This window comes from Eleutherodactylus coqui, chromosome 3, assembly GCF_035609145.1.
Source record: "Eleutherodactylus coqui strain aEleCoq1 chromosome 3, aEleCoq1.hap1, whole genome shotgun sequence".
NCBI lineage: Eukaryota > Metazoa > Chordata > Amphibia > Anura > Eleutherodactylidae > Eleutherodactylus > Eleutherodactylus coqui.
Window position 1 is genome coordinate 298,354,254 of NC_089839.1, and position 24,912 is coordinate 298,379,165.

A 24,912-nucleotide genomic window follows, 5' to 3' on the forward strand; every position below is an offset into this window, starting at 1 on the left:
GTCATGTAAGATGCATTTGTGTCCGTAGAGAGGACCCTCCACCCCAAGAAAAGAAATCATCATCAACTCCTTTCTGCCGTACGCAAAGTAGTACATCAGGTGCCGTCATATGGAGCAGGCTTAGGAACGCAGCCCCCTCCATACACCACGGATGTCAACCATCTTTGACAGCAGACACCAACACCTGCAACCTAAAACCTCTGATTGCAGCTGTTAACCCTTTAAATGCCGCTGACAATAGTTACCACGATTACCAGTAGAAACACAGTATAACGCAATACTAGGGTATTGAACTTGTGATCTTTTAATCGCCCATACAGTATAATTCAAGTTCTCTGTGGGGACAATATATAACAATAAAGTTTTTATTTTTAGAATTGAAAATACACTTGGTCAAAAAAAAAACAGAGAAAAAAAAGCAACTATAAGGTGTTGTCGGAGTCTAATAAAACTTTGTATATGTGTGACTGTAATGTTGCTGTGAGCGATTTCAATATCAGAGCAAAAGGATCATTTATTGTGGAGAACAGACCCCCTGTAGGGAGGCTCTAGTACCCTGCTGTGCCACCTCTAGCTTGAATACAAGATGTGATACAGGCAGGCATGGAGGTTCTAGTACCCTGTTGTACCGCCTCTAGCTCGGATACAAGAGGTTATACGGGTGGGCATGGAGGCCTTAATACTGTTGTACCACCTCTAGCTTGAATACAAGATGTGATACGGGCTGACATGGAGGCTCTAGTACCCTGTTGTACCGCCTCTAGCTTGGATACAAGATGTGATACAGGCAGGCATGGAGGCATAGTTTCTGTACGGTATCCTGCGGTATATCTCTCCATATTTGCTGTAACTAAACCTCTAGATCGTGCAAACTCAAAGGCTGTTGAAGTTGGCGTCCCAGATGGTCCCATACATGTTCTATTCTGCAGCCTATCGATCCCACTTTTGTTGAAACAAGAGTCTCTAAATCGTGAAAACTTGTAGGCTTGTTGATGTTGGCGTCCCAGATGGTCCCATATAAGTTGTATTGTTGATAATCTGGTGACCGGGCAGCCACGGAGGTGTGACAATGTTGTGGGGGCTTCCTGTGACCCCCTTGTGTGTGCGGCCAAGCATTATCCTGCTGCCTCTTGAAGGTCGCCATGAAAGGAACACGCGTGGCTGCAGGATGTCCTGAACATATCGCTGAGCTGTCATTGTCTCTCGTACCGCTACTAGGGGGGACCAACTGTCATATGTGATGGCCCCCAAGACCATCACAGCAGCAGGGGGCAGTGTGGCGGTCCACAGCAAAGGCAGGATTGAGACGCCCACCCCGAGGTCTCCAGACCCGAATATGGCCGTCGTCAGTGCCCAAACTACACCTGGATTTGTCGCCGAATGTTCATGACACAACTAAAAATGGAAGCGACTGTGGGTGGCTGTAATGGGGGCCGTGACACTAAATGTCCTTCAGCCAAGCGCCTGGATATTATTCTGACAGACACAGCAGCCTGCAATTATGGCGCCATTGGTCTCTGGATGGTGCACAACGAAGAATTTGGAGCTGCTTGTGCTGCTTATCAGACTATCAGATGATCCTCTCTACTGGTGGTCTGTAGGGGGCGTGCTGAGCCCAGTAGTCTTGTGTGGGCTCACGCATCAACTGATCCCAACACCTTTTAATTGCCTGGCTGGAGACAATTCATATATACACCCATCCAGCTGCTCACATCCCAATAATGCGCCCCTCTCAGACTCGTAACGGGGTGAAACCTCTTCTCTGCGTCATAGACAAGCTCTACACAAGCAGAAGACGAGGTCACTGTACACAAGGAGCCTCTGAGAGCCTCTTATAGGCCGAGGGGTGGAACCACTTTTAGGTCCTCCGGTGACAAGACTGTCCATCTAAATCACCACAACTCTCATCATCCACAGATCTGCCCGAGATGGAACTGCATAACAAGTTTTGCAGTAAAAAGACAACTTTTTTTAGGAGTGGGATTGTTTTTGAAGTATATTAAAAGTAAAAAAAAAACACTTTACAATTGTTGCAACAACAACAAAAAAAAAAAAATGGTATTGCCGTGTCTGTAAAAGTCCAATTTATTAAAATATCCCATTATTAATACCGCACTGTGACAGTCATCAGGAAAAAATGCAAGTCGTTTAACAGAACTATTCCGGACATTATTAGTATGCTATCCTCAATATAGGTCATCAATAGTGGATCAGCAGCGGTCTGCCACTCTGGATCCCCACCAACCAGCTATCCTCTCACCTGCTGTCAGCGCGGTGGGGCTGGAAATGTAATAGGCTGCTTCACTCACATCCCTATTACACCTACATCTCTGACCGCAGAGAGGTCTGGAAGAGCCCTTTAAATATGGTATATTGGTGGCAGCATGTGCTTCTTGTCCCAAGTACACACAGATTACAAGCCATCGCAGCTGTGCAATACTTACTTGCCATTTTCAGCAGACATGTACTCTTCCCACGTAATGGTGTTGGGGGGAGGAGGTGTTAGTGACTGTCTCCTTACAGGCTGCAATGAAAACATACATTAGAGGTGCCAAACATGGCGGCTCAGCTCTATTACCTCCCTGCAAACATGGATTTATGAAGTTCCCCTTAGTGCTTATTTTATAGCCTCCAAGATGGAACCAAATACCCACAAATCTACATGCTGAGGAGGCGGTATAGTCACCTACCTCAAAGTTCTGCTCCATCAGGTTCCCGCCTTTACTCAGGCTCTCCATGATGGCTTTATTCCGCATTATGTCCTCTTCACTAAGATGTTCTCTCCTTTTGCGAGATTCCAATATTAATCCATTCACTAAGTAAAAGTCTGCTAAAAAGTTCCCCACGCGTTCCTAGAGAGAGAAGGAAGCAGACAACTCTGGGTTAGACAAAGAGGATGTGGAGACGTTCAGACAAGTTTACTGTACCCTGAGCCAAGCTGTTTGCAGTCCAATCAGAACGGAGGAAAACGTGCGCCGCCTGCTGAACCCAACCAACTGTAACCAGGGGTCACCGATCCAGTAATGGCCGACCTACCATTATATACCGGAAGCCAACACTGAGGTTCCAAACCGTGTACTGTACATAACAAGGCCACATACAATAGCAGGGAGATTACCCATGTCAGCTGTTGCAGAACCTCTTTTATAAGCAGCAGCTTTAGGTCAGTCACCTCAAATGAAGGTCTATAGTGGCATTTTTTTCGGATTTTTAAACCTAAGGACCAAGCACAGTAAATTTACGGTGTTTGGTCCTGGGCTTTAATCCTGGCCGATGGCAAAAGTACGGCACGCGGGGTAAAAGGTCCTGCAATCAACCAGTGTTACTTCCACTATTCGAACCGACGATCACATGACCACAGGGTGCCCCACCACCGGCACAGCAGAGCCAGATCAGCTCTGTTACTAACTTGTCACTACAGGGGAATGCTTTTTTACTGTAACTAGGGCTTGAATGGATGCCCCAGCAAGAGTGGAAAAAATTAAGTGTAAGGCCACCTGCAGACGGCCGGGTCGGATCCGACTGCGAGAATCCTAAGTAAGAGAACTCCTTTCAGATGGAAGGTACCACACGTGTCAGCAAGCCTGGAGCATGCTGACCATCAGTTCGAGCTGAGCTAGCACGATGCTTGCAGGCGGGGTATACCTAGTGGGAGGCGTTAACACTTTTATGCTTTGTGTCGCCTCCTAGTGGCAGAAGCTATACCCAAGGTCTTTGCTGTGTCCCCCAATGATAACAGATGAGAAATATTGGTTTTAGTTAATCCTGTCTGTGAAGGGTAAAAAGCTCTGTGAGGCCAGTTTCACACAGGCGAGCGAGATCTTGCGCTTACCAACATGCGATTTTATCCTAAAATGGCCTCGCACCACTTCGGGGAAGTAGCTGACAGTCACAGTGGACAATGGCAGATTTTCTCCCATTGTTTTCAAAGGCAGACCTCGCATTGCGTACATCTAGCACGTGGAGCCATGCTGCCAACGGCCTCATTGAAAGTATTGTGAGATGCGATGCGAGCGCAAGCCAAAGATAGGACCGTGCCATTATTGGTTTCCTGCAAAACCATCGCTCATGTGTATGACCTCATTTAAAAAGAATGGGATTCACAATCGTGCAAGATTTGTGCGTTTCGCAACACACAAATCTTACGCAATTTTCTCGGCCGTATGATAACTGCCTTAATGTTGAGCCACAAGATCTGCAAGCTTTGAAGGGAGTAATTTTTGGGGGGCACAACAGCATCCAGTAGATCACAGTAACAGGCGAGATAACCAGCCTGTAGGATTGGCTTAGATCATGTTTGTCAATGAAGAGTGGGATGGGCAGCTGCCACGCACATATGAGGCCGCTTATCACATGGGATAAAACTTATCATACAAGATCCATCCATAGGCCTGCACCGCCTTGTAGCCCAATTATATAATATTTGAACTTTTATTGTAACTTCACTGGCAGACATCCAAGGTCAGCGGCGGGCTTAACCCTTTTGCTGCCCGAACAATATTCTATATCGAATATCATATTGTACCCCGTGTACCTACAGACACCTGCCACATTGTAACAAGCGCCGCCCTGCGCTTCAGAGTCACGGGCTGAACAGAGGTTTGTTGGTAACCCCCTCAGCAGTAGAAAATAGTCTGCAGCACCACCGAGGGGCCATATGTTATATATGGATGTGCCAGGACCTCTATAGCCGATCTCCCATCTGGTTAACAGAAGAGAGGCTGAATGGAGGGATTCTTCCCCTTTACTAACTGACGCATACTTCAAAATGGGGTATCTAAACCTTACAGACCCCTTCTCGCTGCAATACTGTAGTATTGCATTACACTGTATTCTGACCACCAATCTATCAAGACCTGCCTGTGGCGATCATTCATGGCAGCCCTGAGGGCCTTCAGAAAGCTCCTGGCTACCATGACACCCAGATAGCTTCAGGCAATCTCATCATGTGGGGGCCATTCGGGACCACGAACACCAATCAGGGCTTCTAAACAGTGCTGTCAGACCTGACAGCAGCAGTTATTTAAAGGGCTAGAAGCCATGATCTGTGTCCTGTCCAGTTGAGGTAGCTGCTGGTAGCTAGTGTCAGGTGTTAAAAATCCCCAACCCCTACTATGTATGGAGCAGGCTCGGCCCCTAGGCCGACTCCAGACACCCAATGTGCACTCGTTGGGAAGGGGTTAAAGAAGCAAATGGCTGTCATCCTGGCAGCGAGTCATATCTATCACAAGGCTCTCATTAAAATTCTGCAGAGACTTTCTTCTTGAGGTTGATGACACAGCAATATTTATATAAGAGATCAATTAACCCTTCTTGAGATTCAGGGTCTCCTAGAAAGGAAGCCTGCATACCGTTTTATCTTCCCTGAACAGCCAGCCGGTTTGGGCGCGCGAGAACGTAATGGATTTTGTCGACAGGGTTGCAGAATATATATCGCTGCTCATTAAGATGTCCACTTCTTCCTCCGTCTCCATTTCAGATTCCTGCAGACAAAAGACAATGGCAGAAATGTAGAGCGGTCATTACCAATGAGGGATAGAGGAAGACACTATGTAAACCTGGGACAGCAGATGAAGGCTGTAGAAGCTGAGCCGCCTGCGGCCAAGCCTTCTGGTCTATGCAGGTTCTGCATATATGATCAATATGAGTCACACGAGAAGATTCTGTGCAGGAAACAGAGCTGAACCAGCAAAGCAGCCCCTTCAGTCTTAAAGGGGTTGTCCCGCGGCAGCAAGTGGGTCTATACACTTCTGTATGGCCATATTAATGCACTTTGTAATGTACATTGTGCATTAATTATGAGCCATACAGAAGTTATCAAAAGTTTTATACTTACCTGCTCCGTTGCTGGCGTCCTCGTCTCCATGGTGCCGACTAATTTTCGCCCTCCGATGGCCAAATTAGCCGCGCTTGCGCAGTCCGGGTCTTCTTCCTTTCTGAATGGGGCTCCGTGTAGCTCCGCCCCGTCACGTGCCGATTCCAGCCAATCAGGAGGCTGGAATCGGCAATGGACCGCACAGAAGCCCTGCGGTCCATGGAGACAGAGGATCCCGGCGGCCATCTTCAGCAGGTGAGTATGAAGACGTCGGACCGCCGGGATTCAGGTAAGCGCTGTGCGGGTGGTTTTTTTAACCCCTGCATCGGGGTTGTCTCGCGCCGAACGGGGGGGGGGTTTAAAAAAAAAAAAAAAAACGTTTCGGCGCGGGACATCTCCTTTAAGATCCATGGGGGTCCCCAGGTGTCAGGACCCCACCGATCAAAGAGACTGCATCTCCTAGCAATGTGCAATCCCTTCATAGGATGTGAATACTCATCTGTATATCATTTAACAGTGCACAGGTAAGGGGACTCTAGACAATGGCTCCCCTGTGATCCGAGCGGTCACTCACCTCGTGATGTATTCTCTGGTACACTTTCTGCTCATTGTCTAACACTACGAATGACTCAGAGGGTATAGCGTCTCCATTGAAGATGAAGCTGAGGTCCCCTCGTTGGCACTTCATATCGGTGAAGTCTATGAGAGTAGTGTCAAGCCTGGAAGAGGAGAAATCTGCACTCAACACCACAGAAACCTCAAGAACCAAGAAATCTTTTGCCAAGATGCTTAAAGATGTTTAAGATGTAGCATTTATTTCCAGATGGTAATTCTTAGTGGGGCTCCTTTGGCGCTTAGGACATCTGATACTCTGCGTGGCATATATTCCACTAACAACCGATACACTTTAGCTGGTATTTCCCTCCATTCACGGTGCAAGGAGAGTCGTCATTGGACAGTAGAGTAATGGGAGAACGTTCTATGGAGGGACGAATCACGCTTCTCCATCTTCACATCAGATGGACATACCTGGGTGTGGTGCATGATGGGGAACGCCTTTTACCTGAGTGCGTTGTGCCAACAGGTAAGTACAGTGGAGGCTCAGTTATCGTCTGGGGAGGTTTTACGTGGCACGGTCTCGGTTCGTTGGTTGTAGTGACAAGAACATGGAGGTGAGCCTGGCATTCTAGACAATACTGTGCTGCAGACAACGTGACAATACTCTGGGAGTGGTCAGCCATACTTCCAACAAGACAACGTGCCGCATCACAAATCCAACGCAGTTACGCGTTGCTTTGAGCATATGGATGTTCTACGATTGGACCGGCTGCACAGCGTCACAAGCTGAACATCTTTGGGACAAACTGGAGAATCAGGTCAGGAAATACGAACAGCGTCCATCTTCTTTGAGAGAACTTGCCAGACATTTGCAGGTTGAATGGAGGGAAATACCAGCTTAAGTCTATCAGATGTTAGTAGAAAGTATGCAACGGAGAGTATCTGATGTCATTCGGGTCAAAGGAGCCCAACTAAGTATTAACATATGGTAATTAACACTACTTTTGATTCCTGCTCAGGTGTCTGCATGCTGAGGGATGTGGTGCTTATACCTGTCCTTGTATTTTGTATCAGCATATCAGTAAGTACACGGCCACATTCTGTGATTTTCTTGAACTGATGTTATTTCCCATGATTTGTTTGTAATGTTAGTGCAGGGACCCGCAAGATAACAAGGACCCTTGACGTTGGGTTGCGAGCTTCTGTATTTTAGCCAAAATATTAACTACTAACTCGTACTTCTTATTTTTGCAGCATGCAGTCTGGCTTTAAATGCTGGTGGAGCCCTGGTTGGCAGTGCCAGTGCGATTCACTTTGAGGTGCAGGGCAAGCCATGGGACTGAGTCGATAGTGGAGTCATAAGATTGTAAGCCTGCATGGTGCACCATATGTACATGGTTTGGTTTGGCATCCTTTGTATGCCTGCCTTATCTCTGTGCAAGTGCAATACTAGGCAGCCGCTACCCCCAATATGTGGTCGGTCTGCAAGTGGCCGTTCATTAGTATTTTGCACCCATGCAAAGCGCCTCGGCTATCTGCATGCTGAGGGTTGTGGTTCCACACCCGCCCTTGTATTTTATAGCAATAAATATATGGCCGCATTCTGTCATTTTCTTGAGTTGATATGTCTCCTTTCTGCGATTTGTCTGCTCGGGTGTCCAATTCCTTTTTGTAGGATACTGTATACGGCTATCATAACAGTTTTCACCATAGAGGTTTCCACCCAGCTTTCCCAGGCTCCCGAGTGTCAGAAACAGATTACTCGCATCCTACACCGCCACATAACTTGTCGGTACTGATGGTCAGGAGTGAAGCCAGCAATACTAGCGGCCACCCAGCTGTACCATAAACTACTACAACACAGCTTGCACATGGGCTCAATGCACTAGAGTGCTGATGCATGGAAAATTCGTAACTACATGTAGCCATAGGAAATGTTACGAAGCTCTGACAGAACCAGAAGACGGTAATTACACTGCTGAAAATACCTGAGAGAATCCGGGAGGAGACGACACACACCTGATATTAATACCTTGTTTATAGATCTTGCATGCGTCAGAAGGCAGGATACGGGACAGTAAAGGCACTGGATGGAAAGAAGAAGACAAAGCGGGTCAGCGCATCAGTCAGAGACATAATAATACATAGACACCCTCCCCACCTGACCTGCGGATACAGCCGGACCCCCTGTCCTAGGGGAGAGTCATTCTGATCATTAAAGGCAATGGACACATTTGGGGGTTCAGAAGAACCTTGCACTGGACCCCATACAGTCACCTGTCCAGGTGCGGTCCGATACAAGGACTGCCCACACGTTTACATGCATTTGTAGGTCCCAATTCTAGTCTGTGATACGGAAAAGAATGGGACATGCAATGAGTTTTCTCGCGCAGACCATTTGTCCACATGAACAAGTGGCAGAGTGCATAGCCCCATAGTCTATGGGGTCCGTGTGCTGCCTGTGAATTAACACTAGTGTGCCGGAGGCCTGAGGGGGTTGATACACAAGGGTTTATAGCCTCCAAAACGCAGGCGGAGCGATTGCCTTTGAATATCATGTGTCAAACTCAATGATTCCGGGCCAAATCCTGGCCACCACATTACTTCATGTGGCCTACAACAATGTCCCGATGCAGAAGGACCGGCTAATGCTTGGCAAAGGAGGTGTTGCCAGCACATGGAGCGGGTGCCATCTTGGGTATTGAGCTCCGATGCACGTCCACGCCGCTGTTCAGCAGCTCATAGGTGTCGGGTCAGCGGACCCCCTACCAAGGCAGGAGGGAAGCTCAGGGCTAAAGAGGTGGAAGGAAAGAAATCCATTCTAGTGCAGAGAGCTCCATAGCAGTGGTTAAGACCTCATGTTCACTTGAAAACTACAATCCGCACAGAATCTGCCACGGATTTCCGCGGCAGATTCCGCGCAGATTTGCTTTAAATGGTATTTTTTTTGCATGCAGATATCCGCACACATTGCTATCAATGTGATAGTAATGTTGCCGATCCGCGCGTATTCCGCAGCAGAATGGAGCATGCCGCGTTTTCCCTCCCGCATGTGAAAAACGCAACTTTTAAAATGCCACCCGCGGGTGCAAAAATCAATTTAATGGACCCGCGGATGGCTAATGATTTCCTATGGGCAAAATCAGCTGCGGATTCCGCGGCAGGACTCTGCTGCAGATTCCGCAATTCCATCTAGCTAGTGGACATGAGGCCTAAGGAGTAGGTACATTTAGGGCTCATTCACACGGGCAGATGAAGTTTCAGGTCCGTGAAATGCAGAGTTTTCATAGAGCGAAAATGTGAGTCTCTGAACTTTGCGTTTGTTTTTTTTCTTTTACGCCCGAATTCACAGCATTTTTCATGTGTGCAGAAACATACAAGAAGGTCCCGTAGATTTCTCCTGCCTTCATGCATAAATATATGTAACTTGCATATTCACGGCGTATTAAATAAAAATGAAGCTGCGTGCAATATGGAGGGCACATCTGTCCGCATGAAGGAGCCCTTATAAATGGCCCTTTGAAGGCAGCCAAAATGCTGATGTGGTCTTCTAAAAATTAGTTTTAACACCCCTGCCTTAAATGGTACACTCCACGTTGGACAAAGCCTTGTGTTAAAAGTTTTCCTGGTGATCACGGTGTTGGGAAGTCCAGCGATCCCAACATCTGTGGTACGAGAGGGGGGTTTCCTAGATACGGTATTCGGTTTACCCACAGCGCCACCACATGCAGAATGCAGTATTGCACAGCATCTGCTAATCAATGGGCCAGAGAGAGGTGGGGCTGGCTAATGAGTTAGGGTCTCAGTGGAGGGGCTGCTCGGAGGAAGCCAGTGGCTACTAACCCCAACTTTGAAAATCCCAGTGAAGTTCCAGGTAGAAATCCCCCAGCTGTAGAGACACAAGGAACAGGTTATAGTTACACTCGGCACGTATCACACACCAATAACGCAGCCCATACTGTCGGTGAACAGTCCCCAACGGGCACATTACCTCTTTAAGGGCGTTCAGCAGGCGAGGTCTCTTCTCCTCCACGCTCTCCCTGGATTGCTGCTTCAGCTTTCTCAATAATGCGGTGACTGAAATACAAAAGACATTTATGGAGGCCGAGAGATAAGCAGGATGTTATAGAGGAGAGCAGCGGCAGTGTAAATCACAGCACAGCTCCATCCACAGCAGACGAGAATCGCTGTACAAACCCCCCCCCCAGAAGATGTCGGATGAAACTTTCTCTGTGATTGTAATCACTTATTTATCGCAACATCAGAGCAAAAGCATTGTTTATTGTGGAGAACTGACCCCTTATAGGGAGGCTCTAGTACCCTGTTGTACCACCTCTAGCTTAGATACAAGATGTGATACAGGCAGGCATGGAGGCTCTAGTACCCTGTTGTACCGCCTCTAGCTTAGATACAAGATGTGATACAGACAGGCATGGAGGCTCTAGTACCCTGTTGTACCGCCTCTAGCTTAGATACAAGATGTGATATATGGGGGGGCATGGAGGCTCTAGTACCCTGTTGTACCCCCTTTAGCCTGGATACAAGATGTGATACGGGTGGGCATGGAGGCTCTAGTACCCTGTTGTACCGCCTCCAGCTTGGATACAAGATGTGATACGGGTGGGCATGGAGGCTCTAGTACCCTGTTGTACTCTCTCTTGCTTGGATACAAGATGTGATATGGGCTGGCATAGAGGCATTTTCTATGTGGTTTCCTGCAGTGTATCGCTCCACATTTACTGTAACTGAACCTCTAGATCGTGCAAACGTGTAGGCTGTAGAAGTTGGTGTCCCAGATGGTCCCGTACATGTTCTATTGGTGATAAATCTGGTGACTGAGCAGCTACGGAAGTGTGACAATGTTGTGGGGGATTCCTGTGACCCCCTTGTGTGTGCGGCCGAGCATTATCCTGCTTGAAGCCGCCATGAGAGGAACACATGTGGCTGCAGGATGTCCTGAACATATCGCTGAGCTGTCATTGTCCCTCCTACCACTACTAAGGGGTGACCGACTGTTGTATGCGATGGCCGCCTACATCATCACACCAGCAGTGGGGTCAGTATTGAGGCGCTCACCCAGAGGTCTCCAGACATGAACACAGTTGTCATCAGTGCCCAAACTATACCTGGGTTTATCACGGACGACAACCAGGTTTCCACTCAGTCACCACTGCAAATGGAGGCGATGGTGGAGGTCAAGAGATCGTACAAGTTATTGGCTGCATGCGGCCAAAGGTCCTTCAGCCAAGCACTTGGAAATTGTTCCAACAAACACGGGGGTGTAACGATGGCGCCCCCCGTCTCTGGATGGCGGACAATAAAACAGTTGGAGCGGCTCTTGCTTGAGGAACAATTCATTGAGACGGCCATCCAGCTTCTCACATCCCAATAATGCGCCTGGACATCCGCATTGTAAGGAAACTAAATAGTGCCTCGTCAGGAGCGTCACTAGTGCAGGGAATCCATGGGGACGCAGTGCCAAGTCAGTGCTGTGGCCCCTTCAGATCTGTGAGGGACCCAATTACCACATAAGCGGTAATATATCCGAACGATATCGATATGTCATGATTTTACACAATGAGAACCGTTCGGCATCAAATTCCATCATCGGCTCTAAAGCGAGATGCTCTTCGCTGAGCCAACCTGCAACATAACCTGCCCAACTGCTGGAGGTCCGAATGGAAGGGGGACCACCGCTCATGTTCTTCTCACTCATCATGCGCACAGCTTTTTTTTTTTGAGGAATGCTTTGAACGCACATTGGCATGTTTTACTGTACTTTCTGCACCCGCAGGACATGGATATTTTTTTGCCATGTGTTAATTAGTTCTAGATGTTTTTTTCCTGCACAATTACGTAGTGTTTCACGCATCTCTCAGCGTATTTTGCACGCATTTGTGCCCCCATATTGACCCTCTATGGGGACATTGCTACGCAAATGTGCAGAAAAAAACAGCATGTTGCCTTTTGTGGATTTTTTATTTTGTGTGACCAAAAAGTGCAGGTTTATATGCAAAATCAAAGTCTTCTATTGTCTGCGCATTGCGTGTTCAAATACGCCCGTGTGACGTCGCCCTCAGTTATCATAATCTTAGGGCACGTCGTGTAATAAACCGGAGGAGATGCGCATTTATTCTGCCTACAAATATAATTTTCCTCCCAAAACTGCAATCTCTTCTGCACCCCTTCAGTGTTAAAGTCCGCAGTACGTCGCTCACAGCCGCCGCATGCTGGAGGAGATGTGCCGGATGCACCCGGGGCTGCAGGACGAGGCTTGACACAAGCTGTCAGTATTTCACACTCAGCATTTACACATCAGCCAAGATCCAGCAGCCCCCTTGTCATGCGACCTTATTATCAAGCGAAGACGAAGAGACAATGCCTAAGGATCGAAGATAAGCAAAGCCGCTTACTCATCTGTCTGTCTCCATAGCTGATGGCCTCGGCCAGCGGGCTCCAGCCCTGCGCGTTCTTCACCTTCACGGGAGCGTTGTGCGCCAGCAGAAGATGAGCGCATTCTGCAAGACAGAACAAGACGCACGGATTTAGACAACTCTGTAAACTGACGTGGGAGACGGAGTTTATATCATATTTATAGATTATTCAAATCCGTCCAGATTGTAATATCTTTATAGTCGCTTTTCTGAAACCTCTCCGAATTCTCTACAGACCTCCCAAAGTGAAATTCATTCTGCCTGTAACCACCACTAGAGGGAGCTAACAGCACACACTAAATTATTAGAAGAGGTCATGCCATGAAAATAGGTTATCCCACATGCATAGGACAGGGGAATAGCTAGCGAATTGGCGAGTCTGACCTCAAGAGTAGGAATCCTGAAGGCCCCTGAACAGAGCGGCGGATGAGCATGCGCAATACCATTCCATCTATTTCAATGGGATTGCAGGAAATAGCCGAGCAGTCGCACATGGCTATATGCAGCAGTCTTATGGAGTGGCAGCGTGCGTGCTCAACCACCGCTCTAGTTATTTTGAGGCTTACTCACGGCCCGACTTATAATTATGTGCCTCCACGCCTCTCGGTGCAACGGGCAATAAAAGAATGCCACAATTGTCAAATCGAGGGCAGCAGTTTCAGCATTATGCCATGAAAGGTCGGCAGTGTGCAAGTCCTCTATAAATTTATTATGGTCAGACAGAATTTTACGATTTCAAGGGGTTTTCCGGTCTCGTCGCCTGGAATCCCTGCTAATTAGCTGCAGTGCAGTGTTTTGTATTGGTAATGCCGACCCAGCTCCCTTTAATTCAATACCAACCTGGGCCGCGGGACTAAGGCCTCATGTCCACGGGGAAAATCAGGCCCGCCGCGGATTCTCCATGCAGAATCCCACAGCGGGTCCCTCCTTTCCCGCAGACATGTGGCTAAAAATAAGAATAAGCTCACCTGTCCGGATGCTGTGGATCTGCCCTCCGTCACGGCCGGATCTTCTTTCTTCAGCCCGGTGGATGTGCGCCGGGCACATCCGCCGTGCCGAAGAAAGAAGATCCGGCCACAACGAAAGGGAAGATCTGCAGCATCCGGTAAATTTTAATTCTGGTACGGGTGTTCCGCGGATCTGGACAGCTTCCATAGGCTTCAATAGAAGCCTGCGGGAAACCCGCACTAAGATGGAGCAGGTCACGTATTTTTTCCTGCACACGCAATCCGCGCCTCAAGGGGAAAAATGACATCCGCAGGTATTTAAACTACCTGCGGGTGTCCAATGCATCCCTATGGGGCGCGGATTTTAAATCATCTTTTCCCCGTGGACATGAGGCCTAAGGACAAGCGGTCCGCTTCTGTCTGCACTGACAGCTGGTCCAGCGGCGGGGATCCCAAGCAGCAGACCCCATTTGATCAACTATTATTGATCTATTCTTATAATAGGCCATCTATAGGAAGGTCCCAAGCAGCATTCTGTGCATTTTTCAACAGCTGTGCCTGGGATAGCAGCTACGTCCCATTCACTTGAATGGGACTGAGCTGCTCTTAGGCCATGTGACCAACGGACGTGATGTCACCAGGCGAAGAAGAGGACGTGAAGCACGGGTGATGGTTTAAACGGCTTTACACAATAAATTTGGGTTTATATCCTCCTCCTCCTCCAACTTGGTTTGGTTTAAAGGGGTTATCTACATCCAAAATATTGATCAAGCATCCTCAGAGCAGTTTATGAATATTAAAAAGTCAGGGGAAGGGGAGAACGGGTTATGACCTCGGAAGGACGACAAGGCTACAGCGCCGCATCGTGCGGCAGAGGACGGGTAAGTACTGCTCTTTGTTATTTTAACACAGTTGCAGCTATAGGGAGCCTGCTGTCCGGGAATGGAACAAACACTTTAAGTTTGCTCTAATGTAAGAAGCTTCTACGATGACCAGAGACAGTGTTCTCGGACACGAGACCATCCTAGGAGTTAACGTCATCCATGAAGGTAACAAGTGTCCTGCGTGCATTAATGTATCGCCATCTCCTAGCAGAGTGACTGATGGTCTAGAAACAGGATACCTGCCTCCAGGTCAGAGGATGGCGTCAGACTGATCACACACCATGATGCCGCCTAATCTGTACACCCACTCCTAAGGCCCCAACATGCACTGACTGGCCTCCTTATTAGAGCCCCCGGCCCTCTCACAACTGGCGCTTCCCTGTATGGAATATTCTCCCCGTGACCCCGGAGTGCAGCATAAAATCATGTTAGAAGTTTTCCGTAGATCAGTTTCAGTGTGAATCCACATTACATGGGAAAATCCAGCGATCGGAGCGACTTCCAACGAGGCCGATCATCGGTGCTGGACTAGCCGGGGCTGGTGGGGGTTGTTACACATCCCTTATGGCCATAGCGCCGCAGATCTGCCTTTTCCTAGGATCTCTCTACTGTGTTGCAAGATTGCCGCATGGCTTTTTAGGGGACGTTCACGCGCAGCAGACCACACCCCACCATTGATGCGGATTTTGATGCAGATCCACCTCTTCAATTGAAAGGTTGAAATCTGCTGCAGATTCACATGGAAAACTGCATCAAAATCCACAACGATGTGGATTTTAACGCTTTTTTTTTTTTTTTTTTTTTAAATGCTGTTTTGATGTAGATTTTGGTGCAGAGTTTTTGCACCATTTCCGCTACGCGTGAAAGTACCCTTAGGCTGGGTTCACACACAGCGGATTTGCTGCAGAAGTTCAGTCCGGAATTTCGCCGCAGCAAATTCACCTGCAGCCGCTAATCCTGGGATTAGCCAGCCATGTGAACGAAATTCCTAAGAAACCTTGTCCACACGGCACGGCGAATCCGTCGCGGATTCACCAACCACAGCATGTCCATTTTTTTTATTACGCTGCGGCTGCGCTCTACTCTATGGGAACGCTGTCCGCATTGGAAAAGCGTGCAGCCAGGCCATTTCAAAACCCGCGGCTAAGTGCTGTGGGTTTTGCAGCAGAGCTTTCCCGGCGTAAATCTTGCGGTTTTTCGCTGCAGCCAAACCGCGAGATTTCCGCCGGGAATACGTCCTGTGAGAACCCAGCCTTAGACTACACGGTGCACACAGAGCACCGGCTACCATCAGCAGTCAGACACTACATGCTGCCATGATTGCTCAGCGCTGGCCAGTCCAAAAGCAACATGCCGCCTCCGACTCCCAAGGCACTGCCAGTGCTCTCCGCGCACCAGGTAGCCTAAAAAGTGATGTGCCAATCTGAATACAACGTGAAGGGGTCCCAGGAACAGGCAGATCCACTAGACTATGGCCATAAAGGAAGGCCCTGGGTAATAGAAACCCCCTTCTAGTCCCAGGGTTGTTTTAATCCTACTTATAACTGCAGATAATAAACTTAATCACATTCTAACGAATGACGGGGGTGCGGGGAAAGTTTGAGGAAAGAAGGCACTTTGGGCAATTTATCATTGGGGGTTCGTGAGATAAACGGATTTCATCATTCCGGATTTTGTAGCCGTAGCTCGTCGCAGCGCAAAATGTGTCAGCATGCGACTCCGTGCCAAAAGCTTATGGACTCAGATTCTATCAATGGTGCTTCGCATACAGCAGAGAGCGCATCATGGTGCAGAGCGTACGACGAGAACACGTACAGTCCTGATTCTGGGGTATCTAAGTGGTATCTATAATTCTGGTACCCGCGAGGCTTCCGATGCGGCCGGCACTTTAGCACAGCGGTCGTCTCAGTTTATTTAAAAGTTTTCAGCATCATGAGTTAAACATTTCCCTGGAGGGGATTCTGTAGTTTTGCTCTTCATTATCATACTGGATGAACTTCCCAATGACTACTGCTTTTAATGCAATGTTAATCCTAGCACTCTTGGACAGGCTTCTTATATCGCGAATCACACCTGAATAATTCATGGGCATACTTCCATCATCTTGTGACATATACATCCCCCGTTCAACATTTTAAATGGGGCTGTCAGCGACTTAAAGTACTTTTTAATTATTATTTTAATTAACTTATTAAATGACCTATTCTCAAGATAGTTGATTGGCGGGGGTCCACCACTTGGAATCTACGCCGATCAGGCAATTCCCAGAAGCGCTGCCAGTATGGACAAAGCAGGAAGCAAACTGTACCAGCCATACTGTAGGAGCCCTGGTTTGTATTGCATTAAATTCAATGGGAGCTGTGCCTGCAATACCAACCCTGGCCACTGCAATGTGTACGGAGCTGTCCACTTCTTGCTCTCTACACACCAACTGCCACATATCCCTAGTGGCAGACCTCCGCCAATCAACTATTGATGACCTGTCCTGAGGATAGGTCCACAATAATACAGAGATGGAAAACCCCTTCTAGGCCGCTCTCGCAGGTGGGCTTTTTAAACAGCGTTTAGCGGGCATTTCAAATGCTTGCTAAAAACATCGCATTGTGCCTCCATTAGTTTCAATGGGGCTTCTCAGACAAGAGTTTAAGCGCAGAGTTTATAATGCGCACACCGCATGTTCTATTTTCAGTGTTGCAGTGTGTGACGCCCTGCATCGCCCATTGAATTGAATGGGGTGCATTAAAAACGCTGCTTACTACCCTACCGGGAGGGAAAAAGGGAACGATGACGTCATCGGCTTGCTTTGCCTGCATGGTTTCTGCATACAATATGCAGTAAAAAGCAGGCAAACGTTCACAAAAAAGCTGCAATTCGCTTTCATCCCACCCAATAAAGTTTGGCGCCCTTATCGCTTCTATCCGGTGGACCGGATCAATTCCTGCTTTTGTCAGTTCCATTTCCAACTTTGCTTCCCTTGAACATGCCGATTGCAGTTTCGCAAAAGTCGTAGACCGCAGCGCCGCACAACACAAAACGCCTTCTTGCCATACAGATGGGTTTTAGGTCCCAGCAACCAGCTGAAGTCCTGTTAACTTGTGCGCAGATGAAACCCCACCGCGAAGCAATCTAGTATCATCCCAGCACACAAGCCTTGTACCCGCAGCAGTACCACTACTACACCCGGCATCTATGCCAGACACTGGGTGTTGTAGTACTGCAACAGCTGAAGAGACGGAGGCCACATGTAACGCAGGATTCAGAGCAGTAAGTCCCATTTGCACGTACCTTTATGACCCAACATGACAGCGAGGTGCAGCGGGGTGTTACCTGCAAGAAGAAGGGAGAGATTAGTGCCATGCGGTCACTGCAGGGGTGCAGCAGATGTCACATACTAGGTGAAGGCCAAAACTAGAACCTATTATCCCAATGTTGATCCAGAGGAAAAAAAAGAAGAGGTAGAAGACAATATTCCTCATTTTAGGGGGTGGAAAAAATAAATTCCTTCCCAACTCCAATCTGGCAACCGAAATAATTCCCGGATCACCGACCCCCCTGGAGTAATCAGAGATATAACATGTAATATTGTAACGCTCCAGAAAGGTGTCCAGGGCCCTCTTGTACCCTTTTAGTGAGTTCCCCATCACCACGTGTGCCGTCAGAGTTCCATAATCTCACTGCTCTTACAGTAAAGAACCCCTTCTATGTTGGTGCAGAAACCTTCTTTCCTCTAGATGTAGAGAGCGCCCCCTTGTTACCGTCACAGTCCTGGGTATAATAGATGTTGGGAGAGATCTCTCTTGTCCCCTGATATGTTATACATAGTAATTAGAGCGCCCCCTTGTTACAGTCCGGGGTATAAATAGATCATGGAAACATAGACTGGTAGAGTTGGAAGGGACCACCAGGGTCATCTAGTCCAACCCCCTGCTCAGTGCAGGATTTACAAAATCATACCAATGATGATGGAGAGATCTCTGTACTGACCACTGATATATTACACATAGTTATTAGAGCGCCCCCTATTTACAGTCCTGGGTATAATAGTTGAAGGGAGAGATCTCTGTACTGACCACTGATATATCTATACATAGTTATTAGAGCGCCCCCTTGTTACAGTCCTGGGTATAATAGATGGGAGAGATCTCTGTACTGACCCCTGATATATCTATACATAGTTATTAGAGCGCCCCCTTGCTACAGTGCTGGGTATAAACAGATGATGGGAGAGATCTCTGTACTGACCCCTGATATATCTATACATAGTTATTAGAGCGCCCCCTTGTTACAGTCCTGGGTATAATAGATGATGGGAGAGATCTCTGTATTGTACCCCAATATATTTATACATAGTTATCTGAGCGCCCTTTTTTTCTAAATTAAATCACCCCCATTTTGATGACCTCTCTGGGTATTGTAGTCCATCCATTCCATGTATTACTTTAGTTGACCACCTTTGTACCCGCTCCGGCTCTGATGTGTCCTTCTTGAGTACCGATGCCCCAAACTGTCCACAATATTCCATGTGTGGTCTGACCAGTGACTTGTAAAGAGGAAGAACAATGTTCTCGTCATGCGCCCCTAGACCTCTTCTGATGCCCCCCATGATCCGATTTGCCTTGGCAGCAGCTGCCTGACACTGGTTGCTCCAGTTAAGTTTACAGTTAACTAAACCCCAAAGTCCTTCTCCCTGTCAGGGTCCCCAGTGGTTCCCCATTTAGTGTGTAATGGTGACGTGTATTTCCTGCTTGTGTGTAGAACCTCACATTTATCAGTGTTAAGCCTCATTTGCCACTTTTCAGGTCACATCCCCATACGGACACCACAAGGACCGTCCATAGTACAAGCCGTCTGCACATTACTAAATCTCAACAGCTTAAACCAATCCTTGGACTACACTGCCCAGGAGCGACACACTGCATGGCCAAAGATTGCAGTGTAGTCTCACCAGTCTCATCCGTGAATGTGGTCATACATCATCTCACAAGATGTGGCCAACGCAACGCTTCCAAGAAATCTTGCAATTGTGTCATGTGCAGCGCGAGTGTCGCAATGTGACCGCAGTCACCGACATCCCTGCTATGCCAGCAGATGCACTCTTTGTCTTTAGCCGTGTCACACTCAGTCGCAGTACTTGTAGTCCACAAGGGCCGGGTTATGAAGATTCAGATGTTGATCCGCACATCCTGCCCCATGTGAACCCACCCTCGGGGTAAGTCTGCGAGCGGTTTTGTCACTACAGATTGCACACCAATTCTGTGCAGACTCCACACCTAAGGCCTCCTGCACATGGGCGGAAATTCCGCGGCGGGATTTCCCGCAGAATTTCCGCCCGTAGAAGCTGCCATAGATTTGCGTTACAAAACGCAAAACTAGGCAGACGGCCGCGGTTTGTCTGTGCGAAATCACGCGCAGAAAACAAATCGCGGCATGAGAGCCCCACACAGAAGTGTCACTCCCCGGCCACCGGCTGCGGTCTGCGCATGCGCCGGCTGCCGACACACAAAGAGCCGGAGCCGCGGGAGCAGGTGAGTGCCGCGCTGGTCTCTGCAGGGGCTCGGGTCGGGTCCCGCTGTGAGAATTCTCGCAGCCGGATCCGACCCGGCCGTCTGCAGGCGGCCTAACGGAATCTTTTGCACAAGTGAACGGGCGAGTTCCGTCATCACCGGCGCGCTCGTGTGGCCCGTATAGGCAGGTAGAGTGAATGTTGAGAACCGCGAACTTCCCTTTCAGCATTTAACTTTCCGATGGAGTGTTTAAACGTAACAACAAGCGAAAGAGACGGCGGAAAATGAAGAACGAATGAGAAGCGATCGATTTAGCCCGCCCAATTATTGATCACTTTGAACTATTATGGTTCCGTCTAAACGCACCTTAAAGTCTTCTTAATGGGAACGCGCGCCATAATGTGTACAAAGCAGCGCCATGTCAGCTCTAGCGGGTGCGCTCACAGAGCAGATCATCATGAATGGGACGTGAAATCCACATCAAAACCGTGACAGATACCGGTGCTATTCACTGGAATGGGAATCCGCGTCGCGGTTTATACGGCACAGATGGGTTTTATACACTCATTAATTTAAAATCAACTTGTGGAGGCAAATCCCACATCAGATTCATGTTGGGAAAGCCACGCCCATTGTTTTCGGCGGGACCTTTAAACACATTGTCCGCACTCATGCCGTGCGGTGTGCATGCGAGTACATTGTGATATTTTCCACTGAAGTCAACGGGAAACCCTTACGAATCTCTGACGCACGTGAAACACGCCTGAGGATCGCAATCTCACAAAAACGATGCGCGGCATTTTGAATGAAAAACACCTCGCATCCGCGTGAAAAACGCACGTTGGCAAGCGTGATATTAGGCAGAGTCCCTCATCCAGATATCGCGCTCGCCCGTGTGAATATAGCCCGACCGTGGCACATCCGCGTGCAAATCTACTTCAAGAATCTGTGACAACGTGATCTCCATTTAAATCCGCCACGAATAAACCACAAACTGCGTAATTCGCACCTGAAAACCTACAGGTGCGTTTTGGCTATTGTGCGGGCTAAATCTACGTACGGACCGCAGCGTGAAAAAAAAACAAGACGCCGCGGCAGAAATCCACACGGATTTTAATATAACCTGAAGTTAATCATTAATGGAATCCAATTCAAAAGCGTTTTCAACATATCTGCTTGCCTGCAGTGACTGGAAGCATCCGCCACGCTGAACAGTCCAAGCCGTGGGTTTCTGGTCGTTTTGGGGGCATCAGGCCATCTTGGAGGTTGTAGTTTTCACCGGCCGGCCAACGCTGGCGTCCAGCAGGGCTCTTTACACGATGACAGGGTTCGCTCGGACAGGCAGATAAAGCGTTCACAAATGGCGTCACTTATCGATCCGTCGTTTACATTCACGGTACCGGTGAAGGACTTAACGTTCGCAGGCAATGATGTGCAAACGATTTACACAGGAGTAAAAATTAAACGAAAAGCGAATTCCTTTTCCTTCATCGTTGGCCGCGTTTACACTGAGCAGTTGCATCTTCCCCGCAGCCGCGCAGGTCGGTGACATACGGGAATGCAGAGTTAGCGAGTCGCCGGTAATAGAAGCCGACATGTCGGCCCCGCGGAGCGCAGATCCCAATTAATGGGTCACCACTTAAAAAGGAAACAAGAAAATCTTATTGAAAGAAGCATGAAAGCCGGCGCGGACGAGCGGCGTACGGAGGCTGACAGATCTGGGGCAGCGAAGGCGCAACTTACTCTGATGAAACTTTAAACAGCACTTTATATGAATATTTCAGGTGCAGAAAAGTAAGAGAAGTCTGCGGGGGTTGCGGGTAACAAGATGTGCGCGCCGCTCGCTCTACGAGGTGGGGGGCTCCTTAAAGGGACACGAGGGCTCTGCAGCCTACAAGGCATCTTCGGCCGGTTGTAGTTACAGGCTGGAGTCCTATTTCTTGTTGCCAGGGAAGCAACGCCCGTCGCCTACGGACGGGGGAATGTATGGCGCAAAAACACTAAACCTTTGCGAAAAATCAGCGAAAATTTTTAAACGCCCTGCAAAATTTTCTGCAAATTTGGGAAATTTCAGTGCAAAGTTTCAAATGTCAAAATTTACGAAGAAATTCCACAATTACAGCAAAAAAAAAAAAAGGTGCGGCATTTACACCGCGTCCGGGTTACACGCACTTTCCACGGCGCCCTTTTCGCCAGCAAGTTTGGTTCTGCCCCAAATCATCATTCCCGCGATCACAATCTGCAACGGAAAAATTCAATTTGGTTTCCGATGAAAATTTGCAGATTTCTGGCTCCGATTTTTATTTCAAGATGCCGCCGATTCGCACACCGATTCGCCCCCCGTTGAAAACCACTTTGGACAAGGAAGCTGGATTCACATGGGCAACTGCGATATCGGCCTGAGAACACTAAAACGTGCGACTTCCCGCGCAGCGCGATGCATTTTCAATAGGGAATTTTTTTTCTGCCTTCTTTTAAAAAGCGCCTCTCAGTCGCGTGTACGTCGCGTCGGCACAGAATTGCAAAGCAACTTTTTCTATTCCCATTGAGTACGTGTAAATACACCCATTGTAAATAAGTGGTTCTATTTTTGTGCGCGCTGTGTCTCCCAACGCACAAAACGGACGCGATAAAACCTCTGTGCGCACCCCGAGGGTCTGTCCGCACTGCGGGATCTGATGCGAAGCGTTTCATGCAGATTTCGCCTCTACGGCTATTCTGCGATGGATCTGCACACAGATTTGACCAACGACAGCGCTAAATCCAAACCAAATCGGCGGCAAAATAGAGCAGAAAAGCGCGCCGGAGCTGAAGGTGAACAAACCCGCAGCCTCCGTCCATACAAAGAAAAACCAAAAAAAGGACAGGACACATCAACTGGGCCCTCTTGCGGGTTTTGTTTTTTGCGTGCGACACTTGAAAGACGGAGGCGCCACAGATGCAAAAAAAAAGTACGTGCAAATAAATCAAACGCATTAAAACCGGAGCGCCTTTCATTGTATATGCCTGTGTGACTCCTCGGGGCGGACACCACTTCGATCCCCCCGACAGGTGACGCTGGCCGCCACCACGCTGCGCACACTTCCCGTACGCCCCATCTAACACCGCGGGCAGCCAATCCATTTGGTCTTCATCTAGAAGACTCCCTACGGGACATTCACAGCCAACGCCGGGCTTCTCTGGAGGGTAGCACAACCCTAGCAAGCACAGAGCTTAATTAGCAAACATAATAAATAACGACGTTGCTGTGATAATGAATTCACTTCTGCGGCCGGCGGAGAAAACTAGCAGCGTGGACTCAAAGGGGAAGTGGGAGCGCGGCACGGCGCCCGGAGAGCCAATGTTGGAATGAACAGAAGCTTTTTCACAGACGTGAGGGGATATAAAAAGACAGCTTGGCGTAACTAATCCGGGCGGCCAAAAATAACACGCGTATTAAATATGTCATTCATAGAAAGGGACGCGGTATTACTGGCATCCGGCGACGGTCGGGCGCACAAGAAAAGGCGGCGATTTTAAAGGGAACGTTCTTTTAGCGTCGGGATTTTACATCCTGAAAAGATTAGTTTTATATTACGACTTCATATTTACTAAGATCCAATCCCTGCCTAGACAGAGAGGATACAATTCTGTCTTCCTGCAGCCACCACTAGGGGGAGCTCACTGTATACTTACAATTATAACAGAATGCAGCAATCTTCCCCCAGTGGTGGCTGGAAGAACTGAACATCTGCAACAGAGTACAAGCTTTTGAAGTCATGTGAACGATGGATGACATGTGACTGGCGAAGCAGCAAGGACTGCACTAGCAGAGGGAATTTGGAGACCCTTTTAAAGGGGATGTCTGTTTACCTTTTGAAATTTAAAGGGTAGGAGTAGATCTGGTAAAACAAACCAAGAAGTACTTACCCGTCCTCAGCGATCCAGCGCTGCAGCTCTTCGGCTGGCTTCACACAGGCGGACTCCAATTGCGGAATCCGCGGCAAAGCACGGGCATTGAAAACAATGTTAAATCACTTTTTTGCTCACACTCAGATACAAAAATTGTGTCTTCTGCCAACCGAGAAACAAAAAAAAAAAAAAAAAAAAAAGAGAAACCGCAGCATGCTCTACTTTGAAGCGGATTCCACATGGATGCCTCCATTGAAGTCAATGGAAGCTGTGCGACCTGCAGAGCATATGCAATTAACATTGCGTATGGGCGGTAACAGTGCAAAAAAAACAAAACCTAAATTTACTGCGCATGACTGACCGCAAGCTGCTGCGATCGCCAGTTAGAATCCAGCCCACCCGTGTGAAGCCGGCCTTCCAGTATCAGAGACCGCAACTAGTCCCATAACGGCTACCTGCCAATCAGAGGCCGCAGCATCACCACCCATTCCCCTGGCATCAGCCCTCATATCCTGGATGTCACAATGCCAGGAGCTCCATACGGTGATGCTATGGCCTCTGATTGGCAGGCAGCAGTCACATGACTTCCACAGAGATGGGGCGAACCGTGTACTGCAGCACTGGATCGCCGAGGCCAAATAAGGGCAAGTACTGCTTGATTTCAGTTAGCACATCTGCACCTGCCCTTTAAATGTAAAAAAACTAACCTGACATCCCCTTTAACATCAGCTGATTTCAGCAGGACTCCCCCACCAGCTGCGACGCCATACAAATCCCTGCCTCAAACTGCGGTAAAATCGTGCGTTTCTGCTGTAGATTCGCCCCTTTATTTGCTGCGGGTTCATCCAACGTCACTGGACGATCAGAGGGCCGATTTCC

General features: G+C 48.4%; 1 protein-coding gene across 1 annotated transcript in view; it reads right to left on the bottom strand.

Annotated features, from left to right (window-relative positions):
- ANKRD13C (ankyrin repeat domain 13C) overlaps window positions 1–24,912 on the bottom strand; it is a 35,973-nt gene that overhangs the window by 5,375 nt on the left and 5,686 nt on the right. The window contains exons 2-10 of the mRNA XM_066597776.1: window positions 17,924–17,965; window positions 12,787–12,891; window positions 10,365–10,450; window positions 10,217–10,262; window positions 8,393–8,459; window positions 6,390–6,534; window positions 5,352–5,483; window positions 2,691–2,852; window positions 2,445–2,524 (exon numbers count right to left, since the gene is read on the bottom strand). Of these exons, the coding sequence (XP_066453873.1) occupies window positions 2,445–2,524; window positions 2,691–2,852; window positions 5,352–5,483; window positions 6,390–6,534; window positions 8,393–8,459; window positions 10,217–10,262; window positions 10,365–10,450; window positions 12,787–12,891; window positions 17,924–17,965 (865 nt within the window). The remainder of the gene's footprint in view (window positions 1–2,444; window positions 2,525–2,690; window positions 2,853–5,351; window positions 5,484–6,389; window positions 6,535–8,392; window positions 8,460–10,216; window positions 10,263–10,364; window positions 10,451–12,786; window positions 12,892–17,923; window positions 17,966–24,912) is intronic.